Here is a 16,979-nt window from a genome sequence, read left to right as displayed (position 1 = left end):
AGGACTGCTTGAAACTTAACACAATTATGCCTCACAGCTTGTGTGTATGTGTGTGTGTATATATATGTGTATATATATACATACATATATATATACATATATATATATATATATATGTATATGTATATGTATATATTTCTTTTTCAAAGTAAATCCTGCAACTTTTAAGGGGATCATTTTTTTTTAAAGTAAGATTTTTCTTACTTTTCTGTATGTCTAAATACTACTTCCCACTGATAGCCATTTAATTGTCAAATGTGGTAATAACAACTGTGATAAAAAGCATTAGAGTGCCTTCATCCCCACATTCCTATATGTAGAAAATAAGACTTCTTAAAACTGTCCTTTTATGCAGTTCTATTTTGTAACTGAAATATTAAACCAAAGAACATAGTTTTTTTCCTTTTGTTTTTATAATTTTTGTTTTCAGAAAGTTCAATAAATTATATCTTGGCTTTAGTGGATTAGATATACTTAAGATACTGGGGCTTAAAAATCAAATGTGGGAATTTCTGTAAAACAGTATGTACAATTATGTAATGATAAGGCTTCCTAATTTAATTTTCACATAAGTTATAATCTTCATTATGACTGCCATTAGTGGTTCACCTGTAGACTTACGAAACTGATAGAAGCTAAAATTCTCTTTGCCACACAAATTACAAATGTTAAAAAGTTCAAATATGCACATCAAAGCTGCAGTAAAATTCTAAATTTCTATTTTTACATGCCATGATCCAGACTGTACCTAACAAAACACGGTACATTTATATTGGAAAGTGGGGTCCCATTTATTTGTAAGAAAAAGCTGGATCTCAGCATTCACCAGAGCAAAATTCAATGGCAACCTGCACACAGGCCTCAATTTCATTTCTTGCCAAAAACAAAATAGTTTACATAAAAATAGATATAACCCAGGTTACCATATACATTGGTATATGACCAGTGCTATTTACAATAAAAACATTGCATTGCATAATTCAAGGAATAAATACCATGCACTTCATTTTAAGGTGAAAAATGCAGTTATAGAACTAAGTTCGCTTACCATGATTGTCCCAATATTTACTAAAGGAGCAATATCCAAAGGTTTCCCATTTACATCTCGCCTTCTACACCCTGCCATTAATCTAAGTATCATGTAAAGTATACCATTTTAGCAACAGGAAACTTTTGAATATATTATACTGACATATTAAACTAAAGATATGGATATATAACCACATTAAAAGGTTTGATGAAAATGTATGAAATAATCCCAAGAATTATAGTTTTTCAAATGTAAAAAACTATTTGGATCATCTTAAAAGAGCACTGAAGTCCTTTCAAAGTTTAATGTCACTCTTCAGACACGTACAGACATAACACACTTGTAGAAAGGAACATTCTTTATCATTCTGCACAAATTAAAATGCAGTGCATCAATCAAAAAGAAAATTATATAATTGTTACATTAGATGAAGTTTTTGCCATTTCTTCAGGAGAATGACTTTTTATTACTTCTTTGATGAACTGTTCAAGCGCAGTGAAGTAACCCTGGCATTGCCATGTATCATTATGAGTTCCATCAGGAAAAATGGCTAATCTCTTAGTCCGAGATGGGGAAAGTTCATAAAGTTGTTTCATCATTACTGGTGGAATTAATTGATCAGACAGTCCAGAGATGAAAAGAGAAGGCATTCTGCACTGAGAAATTTTTCTGTAGGACAAAAATTTATTTTTGTAGCACCATAAAGGAAGATAACGCATTGGAAAGAATGAAAATAAAGTGCTGGCCATATGTGGTATGCTTAAAAATGTGTTCTCCACCATAATGGCTGAAATCCTATGTGAATTTTCAGAAGCCAAATGAATAGCCACTGCTCCTCCCAAGGAACGGCCAAAAAGAAAAATTTTTGTTTTGTCAAGGTCAGGTCTAGTCATCACATAGTCTAGCACAGCTTCAGAATCTAAATAGAGTCCTTCTTCACTGGCTTCTCCTTCGCTTTTTCCATATCCTCGATAATCAACAAGCAGAAGATTAACTTTGAGGTTCACCAACATAAGCAATGCATTTGGTAACCTGTGACCTATGTTGCCTGCATTCCCATGAAAATAAATTATAGTCGGGGAATAGGGTGAATTGTCTCCAGTGTATCTTATCAAAATAAGATTTAGACGCACTCCATCTTTGGTTCTGATGAAAATGTTTTCATGTGGAATACCAGTGGGCATGGGAACATAAAGACGTGAAGAAGATGGCTGTTCTGGAAAATAAAGCAATACATCCTGGAATTTATACAGAATACCTGCTATTGATATGAATATTAACAAAAGTAAGATAATGCCTCCATATAGATGAAAAGTCACTATTAAAGGTAAAAGAGAAATACGGCAGAGAGCCCAAGACCACGAGGCCAAGGCTATTAGCCATCTTTCAACAAAGTTCCACAGCATCCAGGACTTTTCCATTGTAGTTCTCTGTAAGTGTCCTGAAGGGAAAGAAAGAGACATAATCAGTAATTCAACATACATCTCTGATTTTAAAGTTAGATCGATGATGTAATAAATCATGGTACTAGGGTGAATCCTTGAAAGCCTATTATATCCATCCATCCACAATACTGGTTGTTCTATTTCCCCTTGTCCCGTCTGTTGTCAACAGTCTCCTTTTTCCCTCCAGTGTTATATTTATGAAACACAAAGTCATCAAATTATATTAATTTTTTTTAAAGTGCTTATTTACTGCCTGGTATTTTCATTCATGTACACTCTTTGATTTGGTAGAAAAGTTAAGTTGATGCCATGTTCCCAATTTTTTGTATGAGAGAACAGAGCGGCTCAGGAGTATAAGTGGACTGGCTGTTTTCACTTTCTTAGGATAAACAGAAGAATTGTTGGATCATATGGTAGTTCTGTTTTTAATTTTTTGAGGAACCTCCACACTGTTTTTCATAGTTGCTGTACCAATTTACATTCCCACCAACTGTGCACAAGGGTTCCGTCTCCACATCCTTGCCAACTTATTATTTCTTGTCTTTTTGATATCAGCCATTCTACCACGTGTGAGGTGATATCTCATGGTTTTGATTTGCATTTCCTTGATGATTAGAGATGTTGAGCATCTTTTCATGTATGTGTGGACCATCCATATGTCTTCTTTGGAAAAATGTCTATTCAGAACTTCTGCCCATTTTTTTTTAACTGGATTGTTTGTTTTCTTGTTTTTTTAACTATTAAGCTGTGTGAGTTCTTTACATATTTTGGATATTAAACACTTAACAGATATCTGACTTGCAAATATCTTCTATTCAAAGGTTGCCTTTTCATGTTGTTGATGGTTTCCTTTGCTGTGCAGAGGCTTTTTAATTTGATACAGTCCCACTTGTTTATTTTTGCTTTTGGTGTCAGATCCAAAAAGTTATCACCAAGACAGATATCAAGGAGCTTACTACCTATGTTTTCTTCTAGTTTTGTCATTTTTGGTCTACATTAAAATCTTTAATCCATTCTGAGTTAATTTTTGTGTATGGTAAGATACTAGTCAAGTTTTCCCAACATGATTTATTGAAGAGACTGTACTTTCCCATTATATTCTTAGCTTCTTCGTTAATTGACTGTATATGTGTGGGTTTATTTCTGAGCTCTTTATTTTGCTCCAGTGATTTATGTGTTTGTTTTTATGCCAATGCAATAATGTTTTGATTACAACAGCTTTTTAATATAGGGAGTATGAGGCATCCCACTTTGTTTTCTTTTTCCAGATTGCTTTGGCTATTGTGGGTCTTTTGTGGTTCTATAGAATTTTAGGATTATTTGTTCCATTTCTGTGAAAAATTCCATAGGAATTTTGATGGGGATTGCAGTGAATCCACAGAGTGCTTTGGGTAGTATGGACATTTTAACAATATTAATTCTTCCAATCCATGGGCATGAAATAGCTTTCCATTTATTTGTGTCTTCTTCAATTTCTTTCATTAATGTCTTACAGTTTTTGGTGTACTCGTCTTTCATCTCCATGGTTAAACTTATTCCTATTTTATTCTTTTTGATGAAATTGTACATGGGATAGCTTCCTTAATTTCTCTTTCTGATAGTCTGTTATTAGTATATATAGAAACACACCAGATTTTTCCAGATTTTTTAATATTGAGTTTGTATCCTACAACTTCACTGAGCTAGGTAGGTTGAGGGAAATTCTGATTAAACAGGTAGTTAACAGATTATAATCTATCAAGACCAATCTGATATAATATTGTCAATTTTCTTTTTCACATTAAAAATTATAATTAAATAATCTAGGATAAGAAAGAATAACACATTTTCTTTTCTATCTGGAGATTTTCATAGCTAAACTTAAAAAAAATAATTTAAGTTAACCACTAGTTTCTAATATTGTATTATTTTAAAGAAAAAGTTCCTTAATTTGTCTTTCGCATGAAATTTTTTAAAAAGAATTTGATTGCTAATATCAGGAAATATGCAGAATCATTTACACAGTCCTTATTGCAATTTTACACCAGTGAGTTAACATCAATCGCTTTGACTGGGCCATAAACACTTGGGGTATAAGTGTGAAATAAAGAAACAGATATTCTATTTGAGAACCAGAGACTAATGAGGAAAATTACATACTGGAGACAAATTTTGAAAAACACTGCTGAAAAATATAACCGATAAGACAGAAAAAAGTTATCAAAAGTCAATTTTTTATCACACAAAAAAGCTATGCATGTTGTCTTCAAAAGGCAAGAGGTGAGAGACATTACAATTTTTATTATATAGTAGTCACCTACTTACTTGTATATATTTATCAAGTTTTAAAAGATGTTAAATTATTTTACTAACAAAACTATTGCAAAGAAGTTACTCTTAAATTTAATAAATAATTATTAATGACCAATTTTTAAAATTGTACTGTACGACATAAGCTAATAAAAGGGGCATTTTAGTTTATCATATTAGGTTTAAACACTGAAAAAACATAAAATCAAGTTAAATTAGATTGGCTATACAGGTAAGTTAGATAATTTAATAGATTTGATTTTTCACTCTTATTTCACTAAACATATTTACTATTTTATTAAACATACATTTTCAAATTTGAATTCATGTTCAAATGACTGAACATAAACCAACAGCATAGCGTTTTTCTGAAGTTTCTCCGAAATCAACACTGCCACCCAGTTGTAACAAGTTTTATTACAATGAGCACTGTTAAGTTAGAGAAAAGCAGGTATGTGAGGTAAAACAAAAATCCAAGCTTAAAAACTACAGCAGAAGCAATACCTGAACACTAGGTATCAGACCTGGTTAAAAACCAGATTGAAAGAACAGTACTATAGCAGCCAAGTAAGTCAATTACACTGAAAACTGAATAATTATTCCAGGTCAGTAATAAAGGCCTTTCACAATCTATGATGGCTATTTATCAACAGCTTAAATTACACAGGTCTACTCTGTATTCCTTCGTTGTGGTGGATAGGTCTCAACAACACATCTGGTCACTTAAATGTTTCATCTAATGTTTACTTAATTTAATTTTTATTTTTTAAAGTATAAGCAATATCTGAATGATTTTCATTTGTACCCAAAAGCTGTACTGGGGAAACATGAAAACACATTGGCATTAACTTTATACATCAAAATAAAAATTTTTGTGTGTAATGATTAGGATTAACAAGGTTTAGGATATAAAATACAAATATACTAGAGCACTGTACTGCTTGGAAAATAAGACACTATTTAAGATATTTCTTTAGTGAAAAATTTTACTGTTTTTTTCACAGTCAGGCAAATCATTGGTGAGAGGTAGCAAATAGAAACATAAAAATTCCACCAGCCTTAAAGTCTACTCTACCATACTCGTGTATCTGCGGAATCATCTTGGGTTTATCACTTATTTGCAGTATGAATTTTTTTCCCAGTAGAATGAGAACTTAAAAATGCCTACATATAAGTGTGGTCAGCATTAGTAAATGAAATTCTGAAAAACATTTATAAATGCTATAGATACATTAACTTCATTTGCTTCTGTGACTAGTATTTCTAACTGTACTACTACACTCTTTACCGTGTCCTGCTCAAATTAACATCAACATCAGAATTTACCACACACACCTAGAATAAAAGAAAAAAATTCAGAAATCTCTTAAGGGCATGGCAAAGCACTTCTATAACCTAGATAATCAGGAGTGAATTGACTCAGTTTTCAAATCATACAAAGTTCTTGTAAAAAAAAATACTACTGCCTACACAGATAAAATATAAAGCTCCTAGTACATGGACAAGGCATATTTTAAAATTCAAACCACACACACATATATAGATTAAATACATATAAAATTTTCAAACTATGAAAACTTATTATGATTTTAAGGAGGGCGACACTCACAGTGGCCCATGCGGGGATCAAACGAGCAACCTTGGTGTAATTAGCACCACGCTCTAACCAACTTGAGTTAACCGGCCACCCCCGAAAAATTATTTTTTTAAGTAGCCTCTTTAATTTCTAGTATCAAGATATAATATTGAATTTAAATCTATAAGGCCAGGAACTGTGTTTCTCTTTTCCACTACTGTATCCCCTAGTGGGTAGTATACCACTTTACACACACACACACACACACACACACACAACACACACATACATTTTACACACACACTCAAGACTAAAATGTTTTTTTAAATGAGAAATCCAGTAATATTCTGATAATATTCTGAGTTATTAGACTTCTAAGAAAACATAACTGTATTCTGAGCACTGGGCATATTTGTTTAAGAGTAAAATAATAAAAATTGAATACTTAAGTCTATTATTGGTTAGGAAAAATAGGGATGAAACTTGCAGTTTTCCATAAAGCATTCCTGAAAAGTCATCTTAACTAAATGACTTTGTGATAAATAAACATAATCTTACAATGGACTGTTAAACTGTGAAAGTCAGAATAAAAGTCAATTCATTTTGGGGAACATCACATGGAAGGCAATTTTAAGCATAGGTTAATAAAAATTGCTCTGGAGAGAGGGAGGGAGAGAAAGGGAGGGAGGGAGGGAGAGAAAGGGAGGGAGGGAGAGAGAGAGACTTCTCTTTAATACATTATGGCACATTGGTGGTCTAGAAAGAGACCTCAATTCACTGACTGCCTTATTTTTACATAACCCAATTTGCCAATAATTTCTGCTTCCTGATCTATATTGTATCTCTCCATGCTCTTAAAGGAACTGGAACAAGCAAATAGTACAGGAAGAATTTTTTATTTACAAAATTTGCTGAAGTTATCAGCAAAACACAATTACTGGAGCCATTCGCTGAGACATAAAAACAACTGCACATAGATTCAGATGTTGTAATAGTCAATGCAAATGAGCACTGCCTCTAACAGAGTCCACTGCAGATTCTACAGCTAGCAGTATGCAAGTTGTCCATTTATGAGTATTTGTCAATAAATTAGTCTGAGTGAAAAGTTAATAAATGGTGAGTTTAATATACTCAAGGTTGAATCGAGGTTTATACTTAGAAGAGTAGCTTAGAGGAAAAGAACATTAGACTTATACAACACAGAATCTTAGTCAACCAATATCCAATCCTCTCTCATGCTTCTTCTACTTTATCATTATGGGTTTAACCTTATACCTACATCTTAAATAAATACCTTATTACCATCACTCAGTTCTGCCTTCGCCATATTACCACACCAGCTCTCACATGTCAAATGTCTCTGTCTATCTGCTGCTTTAACCACGCCCAGCAACTCCTTAACTACCAGGTTTCCCCGAAAATAAGACCTAGCCGGACAATCAGTCTAATGCATCTTTTGGAGCAAAAAGTAATATAAGACCTGGTCTTATTTTACTGTAAGACCAGGTCTTATAGTCTTATTTTACTCTAAGACCTGGTCTTACAGTAAAATAAGACCTGGTCTTATATAAGACCGGGTATAGTATAATATAATAATAATATAATATAATATAATATAATATAATATAATATAATATAATATAATATAATATAATATAATATAATATAATCACCGGGTCTTATATTAATTTTTGCTCCAAAAGACGCCTAAGAGCTGACTGTCCGGCTAGTTCTCACTTTCAGGGAAAACACGGTACTTACTATCTGAGAAGCTGATGCATGAGCTCTCATAATGATCACTGATAAAAAGCAAACCTCAATTGCTAATAAATCCAATGGCTTTTTCTTAATTAACACTGCAACATCATACCCTTAAGTGGCACGAAATGTTGATTCTTCCTCAGTTTCTAGTATACTCAAAATCTTGTGTTTCTCCCTCTGACCTACCCTCAAATTTAGGCATTTTCCAAGGTCCTGTCTACTTACCTTCGTTCCCTCAGTGATTTCATTCTTTCAGATGGTACACGGCTCCAACTATCACAGTTGTATATAAATTATTCCCATTCTCTATGTCTACTCCATCTACAACCTCAATGTATCTGTTCCTTGAGTACCTGATGATGCTTCATCGACGTCTCAAACTTATCCAAAACTAAACACATCCTCTTCCTCACCTAATGTTTTACATGCTTTATGTTAATTATGAACAAAAAAACATGATGTGTAAACAAACATATTTTTTAAAAACATAGGTTTGATTCTGGGTCTCAGTATATAACATAAACTAAAACTAAAAACAGGCACATTACTTTTAACACGCACAGGTCTTGTATATGAATGAAAAAAGTCAACCTGAAAAATAATTTTTGTTTTTTTATTTACGTAACGTGGTTAGAAATGTCATATTGACATTAGTGGCACTTGTCAAGAAATCTAGTGAAACCATGATTTAGTTTTACTGTAACGTATTGATAAAGTAGGTATGATTGTTTTCCTTTTAAAAGAATGGTTTTGAAGTATAAGCAACATCTTGATGTTATATATGTAAGTCCTTGATCATATGAATGCAACTGACAGATCTAGTGATATCATCTTAAACATTTTATGGTCCTCACTAATTTGTTTTGTTTACTATTGAGCAGAGGGTGTATACCAAGCCCTGTGTCATGTGTTTTACATGAATTAGCTCCTTTAATTTTCACTATGATTCTATGAGCTAAGTACTATTATTTCCACTTTTACAGATGAGGAAGCTATAAAAAACACTGTATTTAGGATCAGAGGAGCTGTATTTGGGTCTTGATCCTACATTGTCTGTGTGTTGGTTAGAACAGCATTAACTGAATAGATTCACTGAGCTATTAATATATGTTCATTGACAAAAGGGTTCCTGATAAAGTTACGTTTGGAAAATGATATGTACTGTATTTCATAATGTAGGGAAACAAAAAACATTAGCCACAGAGCTTAATGTGTCCACCCAGTCTCAAGTATTCTCTGTATGTACTCTATGTTATTTTAGTATTTTCATAGCTCTTATCACTGACTGCAGCTTAGCGTGCTCCATGTCTTTAAATATTAGCCCATTATAATTATACAACAGCCAATTTGAGACTAAAAATAAAAATATAGCTATAAAAATTTAAAGCTGTGAAGCTGTCGGAACCATCCTGTTGGCTAGTGTTAGCTGAGCGGTAAGTCAACTGAGTGATGGGCACACTCATCTCAATCACCTCATATACATAGGTACTTGGAGGATTGCAAAAGGTTCCATTTCTAAGGACGGATATTTAAATAACTATTCTATAAGCTGATGATTTAAAAAAATCTAAAAACACAGATCAGTACTCAAATTATGCCCAGCTACAATGATAAGAGTCTTCAGAACATAACCACAAGTCCTCAGGCAGTTCTCAAACCCAGTCTGGACCACTGAAGTGGCCCCACGGTTGGCTTCACAGCCTCATCAGATTCCAATGCATCCCACCATACTATTTAAAGATTAAAGACAATGCCACAAATATCTGTCAATCATAGTGATTAGGAACTACAGACTACTTAAACATTCAGATGTACACTCCTTGTTCTTAAGTAGCTCATGATCTACTCAGGAAACAGACATGGACATATACTCATGTAACTGTACATATCTAACAGAATTTATATAATTATAGATGACAAAGGAAATCAAATAAAGGATCACAACTGTCTGAATATAGCAAAAGAAAAATAAAACCTTAACTATGTGTCCTTTACAGGGTAAGTTTGTAATCTCTGGATTTCATCATGCTTCATTACTCACAGAAACCAGGTGGAGATTTATACAAACTTTTTAAAAACAGGACAACGTACAACTCCAGGGTTAAGATTTCTCTTCCTTTCCATCAAACAGCTGTCTACGACACTTATTTTTATTCATTTAGCACAATTATTCATGGCAACTGGAAGTATGCAAGCATAATCTAAATAAATACTCGACAAGGACAGTATAGAGGAAAGTAGAGCAGTTGAACTGGATGAACTTTAAGGTCCCTATTAAACCCAAGGTCTATCTATGCCAGTGGTTCTCAAAAGACAGGTGCAGACTCCCTGGGGTCCCTAAGACCTTCTCCAGAGGTCTTTGAGATCAATATTATAATTATATTAAGGTGCTACTTGCCTTTTCACTCTTTGACATTTGCACTAATGGTGTAAAACCAGTGGTGGGTAAAACTGCTGGTGCCTTAGCAACAATGGTAGTGGCGCCAAAATGGAGAAGTCACTGTATTCTTTATCACCATGAACTCCAGGAAGGGGGGTGGTGGTGGTGGTGGTGGTGGTGGAAACCAGTTGTACTTAAGAATGGCATTGAAGAAGCAGTTAACATTATTATATTTCAATTTGAGTACACATCTTTTAAACCTTTTGTGTGACAAATGTTCGACAAAATGGAGAGGACACGTTACATAAAGCACTAGGTGTTGTGTAATGAAATAAACATGTTCGAGTTGTGAGCTGAGCTAGCTGTCTTTTTCAGGTAGCACCATTTTTTATTTAAAGAGACTATTGATGAACTGGTTATTCAAATTTAGGTGTTTGGCAGACATTTACTGAAAAATCAATGAAGTTCCCAACAGCTTCCCAGGACTCACAGACTTTTCTGATAGCATCATCATGGCGGCAAATGAGATTTTTAGTAACGTATTAAACCTATCAACATTTGGAAGAATCTGCTCAACATGGCAAACTAGTATTTTCCAAATGACCAATAAATGATGTCACAACATCAAGCAGGGATAAAAAATTCATTATAAGATAAAACAATGGATTTTAATGTTACTAGACAAAAAGTTCTTTGATATGGGTTTCAGGTACCACCATGTAACTGACCTTCAAGAAACTATCACCTTTTAAATATTGGAATAGTATTAAAGAATATCCACAATTATCTGAAAAAACTATAAAAATACTCCTCCCTTTACAACGACACATTTGTGTGAGCCTGATTTTCTTCATATATTTCACCTAAAACACCTACAAGAATGAATGCAGAAACATGAAAATCTACCAGTCTTCTATTAAGCAGATATTAAAGATATTTACAAAAATGTAAAACAATGTCATACTCCTTACTAATTTTTTCCCCAGTTGTTTTGCATATTGTTAATATGTAAAGAATTTCACTGTTATTTGGAAATGACAAAGTTACGTATTTTATGAATTCCCAGCTTCAATTTCTAACAATAAATATCTCTCTATATAAAAACTCATTGAAGTCCTCAATAATTTTTAAAAATGTAAAGGGGCTCTGAGAACAAAATGTTTGATAACCACTGTTCTATATTGCCTAATTAGAGTATAACTTTATTGTCTTTTTTTCCTGAGACTTGTCTCCTTCAAATTTACGATGATGTACTACATTAAATCTTCTGTGCATTATAATATGTATGTATATATAGGTTACTGAAGCTTGCTAGATGCTGGAAGAGAAATACCTTTAATAAAAACACCTAACGTAACACAGATGACAAATTTCACAGAGGACCTTTGAGCCTGGATTAGGCTCTGAGTGAGGCTTTCACCCAGTGAGTGCTGCTTCCTACTCAGATCACTGGCCAAGCCCACATTTCAATGTGGTGTGATCCATTTCGAATGGGTATCTTTGCGTATCACTTTTTTACTTTGGATCTGTATTTCTACTTTTGTTGAAGGAAGAGATTACCTAAATAATCCCCAAGGTCTCACAAATTCTATTTTACAGGCGATAGAAAAATGAAAGGTAAGAGTTAGAAAACAGGCATTCGATCATAAATAATACTGTCTTTACTAACTACTACAGTAGAAGGTTGGTGGCCTTGGTTGTGTGACTCTTAACAGTAATTGAAAAGTTAGTGAGAGATGTAAGCAAGCACACAAGATTAAGAACAGGTCTTTAGAAATCTCTGATGTGCACCCATGTAGCAACTTTATGTTTCAGTTGAGGTCTGTAAAATATTTAATGCATCATACATTTTCAGTCTCCTTCCCAGACCACTATCATCAAAGTAACATATTTTTAAAGGGCAGAAAATAACTTCAGTTAAATAATCTTTATGTACAACAACAAATATAGTATGTTTTAGGAGTGTGTAATTAAAGAAAGGAGAGAGAGAAAAGCCAAGAAATATACAAGGAACTGTCATGTATTTCCATGAACTTGGCAGTGTTTTTTCTTTGCTTTACCAGAACTCAGGTTATTCTCTCCAATAAAAACTAAATGATGGCAAACAGTACATTAAAGATTAATTCCAAGTCTAGAGTAACAACTCACCTCCTCCTTGCCAAAGAATTTTATAGCTCTCCCTCTGATGTTGGTAATCTATTCAGACCACTTTACCCAGCAATATTTTATCCAAAAATTATAAATAAATGTTTTTTCAATCAGACAAAATTATATTTTAATGAAGGTCAGAACTGTCTCACCAAAAGTAAATGCTAGTTATTCTAATTATTTTTTAATTGCAAAAGTTCACATTGTATTGCAATTTATATTAATTTACTGATTCTGTCAATTGTTTTGGGGAAATTCATATTTAATCCACATATAGGTAAAATCTTTGTGGTCTCCGAAAACTACAAAAGGTTTTACCTATATGTGAACTAAATATGAATTCCCCAAAAACAATTTAACTAAAGGTTAACCAATTATAAATAAAATAAAAATATCCTAAGTCATAAGTGAACTATTATTTTTAAAGGGCCTTAAGTCCATCTCAAATTGATAATTTTAGGAACAGCTTGCTTAAAAATAGAAAGTGCTCATATACTGAAAAACGTACCTACCAGTGACAGAACAATGTGTAGGTTCAAGTGAAGACTATAAAAAGCGGAAAGCAAATTCATGTGTCATTGCTAACATCTATATCACGGGAAGAATGAGTATTCCATGGCGCTCACTAAGGACTCTGGGAAAATCCACAGCTTCCAAACACAACCAAGTAATACAGAACTCAGATTCAGCCTTCCTGCATAAATATATCTCCTTTTCTGCTAAGCACTGGGAAGTTAAGAAACCATGCCAGCTGCACAGCTGAAATGGAAACACAAATAGCTGCTATCAATGTGCTGGAGACACCACAGAATGAATTATCTATTTCCCAAATGGTTACCCACATGTCATTAATAATGAAAAAGTGTGTATTAATAGTCCTATGGGACAAATGAACAATAACTGCCTATGGAGATGTTGAACAGTAATTGAATAGTTCAGGGCATTTTAAACTGGCATTTAAATCAGCTTGAGCATGTATGTCAAACATACTAGGCAGCAATGTAGTAGCGTTTTTGTGCTTTTCCCTTCACTTGAAGCATAGAATACTTGGCTGATATAGTCAACTGACAGAAAAAAGATGAGATCATTATCACTATGGAAGCCAATCACAATTTATTCTGAGATTATAAGTATCTATATGAAAGAAAATGGTAAAAAAAAAAAAAATCTAAAAGGCTAACAATGCAAAATGGATGTTAGAATTAAGAATAATGAAATTCAGAACTTTCCAACTTAAAAGGAATAATTTTCTAAATACTTTACTATAAACTAGATAGAGAAAACTTAGAGTTGATTTTCTTATAAAATCAATATTACAGAAAAAGTAAGACTCTCAGACCAGGTCATAAATGCATGAAATTCCAGTTCATGTTCTGGAAATAACTACACCTTTGCAATTCCAATAGAATGTACTGCTGAAGGAGTGAACACCTATATAAAACAGTAACATAAAATGTAATAATGTATTAGAAGTCTATCATTTGAAGGGAAAAAATCTTAATTAGCAGAATTAGAACCTTCTTTAGTGTATTCTAAAAAGAGTATATAAGGGCTTCAGACATTCCTGAAGTGACTAAACAAGAATATGGTTTTAGAATCTCTGAGTAACAGAGTTCTAAATTAATGAAAAGCAAAGAAATAGAAATAGATTCCTTTGAGATAAGTGATAAGGGAGATCATAGAAAAATGTTAGGTTGAACAGTTTCCAGTACCCAGCACTAGGTCAAAGTCACACTGTTAACCCAGGGCAACTTGGTTAGTAAATCCTCAGAAGGCAAGGGGCCTCATGTGTGCCTGAGAAGGCAGGTGGTGTATCAAGATCTGTATGCACAGCTATTCATAAACTGGCTTGTGTCCATCATTCCAAATTACCGTATTTTGCCATGTATAATGTGCTCCTGTGTACACTGTGCACCCACGTTTTTGGCCCAAACTTTCAGGGGAAAAGAAATCTTTCGTTTTAATTTTTTGATTGAAGTTTTTATTTGTTTACATTTAGGTACCTGTTTTTTGTTATTATAAAGGAATTTTAGCATTTATTTTTTAACATATTATGGTACAAGAAATTTATGTAACAAATAATTACAAAACACACGAACAGATAAAAGGTACAAGAAATTTTATGTATGGCAAACAATATTTACACATCATTCAAGGCCAAGAACTTTTCCTTATTGCAAGTTTGTCTTAAATTCAACAAAACTGATTATCGTATTCCTGGGTATTATTTTGCATATGGATATGGTTATTGATTTCTAGAGTTACACTTTGAACTCATAAACATAAATAAATTAAAAACATTTATATAGATATGGAATTAGTACCACCCATGCGTAATGCGCATCCTTATTTTTCACTCACAAATCTGGGCAAAAAAGTGTGCATTATACTCAGCAAAACACGGTAACTATCAATGGGAGGCAGTGTGGTGCAGTGGAGTGTTTTGGGCTTGGTTTGTTAATAGCTAGGTGGCTTATGCCAACTTATTTAGCCTTTTTAAACATATGCCTCCTCTTATGTACAAAGGGGAATGAAACACATAATTGAAAAAATGCTGACATCAAAGTACTACATACTGTCATAAATGCAGCTACTTCTCTGGGACAAAATTTAAGGTATTTATTACCTATCAGAACAGAATAAGTGAAAGTAAGTATAACTAGAAGTTCTGTTAGACTTGGATTAAATAATGGATAAGAATGAATGGAGAATACCTGAGAATTTGCACACAGGAAATAATGAGGGTGATGCCTTATTTTTCTATCAAAATGCCTTTCCTGGACCTCCACTCCCTACTGCCTATCATCCCATATTCTGTAGTTTGTACAAATTAATGAGGTGCCACTTACTAGTATAGTTCAACTTATCTGCTTTACATAGACTCTAAGTTCCTTGATAACAGTGATTTCATCTTATTCAATTCTGTATTTTTAGTAGGTAGCAGTTGCTGGCACAGTCTCTATAACAATTACTGAACTGAGCAGTCTATGTCTTAGGATAATTATGATATAACACTTGATGGACAACCACAAATTCTAATTTAGTCGAATGAAATTTAACCTTTTAGTAAAAGGTATGTCATTAATCTATGCATGTACACAAGTATTAATCCATTATGAAAGAAATGGATCAATGAAAAGCAAACATCAAAACTTAAAGCCCACATCCTTTTGCGTATTTCTATTCAGTTACAATTACATGGCAAACATATGTAAAGGTGGTTGAATAAAAGACTTTTTCTTCGTTATGAGACCTTGCGAAATAACATTAGTAACGCACTTTTGAATGCACGATAAATGTTGTCAAAACAAATGTTGACAAAAACCTACAGCAAAATTGACTTCAATTGTATGGGGGTGCTCTCGTGCTGTTTCTTAAAACACTCAGAACTTCCTGCCATGAAATTCGAAGGTCTAAATGTTTGTGACGTGAATGGGATCTGGGTTACTACTCTATCCCTCAGACCTAGGAGCGGAGATTTTTGTTTCTCTGTGTGGGAGAGCGAGGGTGGCGTGGCTGGTTTCTAAATAATGGTCTATGCATGCCATGACATAGGATTCTAAGTTACGTTCTAGGTACCAGTTCTCGCAGGGCACCACAGGGCCTTTGGTACTCGGCGCGCCTCAGTTTCCACAATGGGCTTTCGTTTGGGTTTCGCCCCCCAGCTCGCGAGGGTGCGAATTGGCTCCTTCCGGGGCCGACGAGGCGGGGAGCCAGTCCGGCACGGCCCTGCACGCGCAACCCCGCACTCCTGGGAAGGTGGTTCGGAAACAGGGCGCCCGTGAGGCCCCCGCTGGCCTTACCCCGCGACCCCCCGGGAGGGAGCGGACCCGGCGGCTCCGCACCGCACTTACTTAGACCAGCTCGCAAGGTGCGCAGTCGGCCGTGAACACGCAACCCGGCGCCGCGCAGCAGCGTCCCGCCTTGCCGCTTCCGTCGCTCCTCATCGTCCTCCAGCCGAGGGGCCGCCGCGGTTGCCACAGTCTAACCCGGAGATCCTGCGGCGCCTCTCTCGATTCCTCCACTTCCGGCCCACACGCGGTGTCGCCGGCAAATACCCCCGCCAGCTCCCACATCACCTGCTCTCTTCCTTTCTCCCAGTAGTGGGAACCGGGCTCCCCCTCCCGGGCATGCGCAGAAACCGCGTACAAGGGAGTCCCCGAGACGGTGGCCGAGATGGGCAAGATACATCGGCACTTGGCCGCAGGCATTCCGGTTCTGGGTTCGGCTTGACTGGCTGCATGAGGGTGTGCCATCCTCCGGCCTCTCCGCCCTCGGGGTTCTAGGAGGCCGAAGCTTGGGGGTGAGAGGTCTGAGTCCACCGGATCTCTCTGCCGGATGCAATTCTTA

At 34.9% G+C, this 16,979-nt stretch overlaps 1 protein-coding gene across 1 annotated transcript; it reads right to left on the bottom strand.

Annotated features, from left to right (window-relative positions):
- Positions 1 to 697: 697 nt before the first annotated feature.
- Positions 698 to 16,622, bottom strand: ABHD13 (abhydrolase domain containing 13). The gene is made up of 2 exons (XM_019731085.2): positions 16,484 to 16,622; positions 698 to 2,471 (listed from the first exon to the last, which is right to left on the bottom strand). Exon 2 carries the CDS (start codon positions 2,449 to 2,451, stop codon positions 1,438 to 1,440), a length of 1,014 nt encoding a protein of 337 aa, XP_019586644.1. The 5' UTR covers positions 2,452 to 2,471; positions 16,484 to 16,622; the 3' UTR covers positions 698 to 1,437.
- Positions 16,623 to 16,979: the final 357 nt, after the last annotated feature.

This window comes from Rhinolophus sinicus, linkage group LG04, assembly GCF_036562045.2.
Source record: "Rhinolophus sinicus isolate RSC01 linkage group LG04, ASM3656204v1, whole genome shotgun sequence".
Taxonomy (NCBI): domain Eukaryota; kingdom Metazoa; phylum Chordata; class Mammalia; order Chiroptera; family Rhinolophidae; genus Rhinolophus; species Rhinolophus sinicus.
Note: the sequence above shows the minus strand (reverse complement) of the source record. Positions and strands in the feature narration are given on the sequence as shown.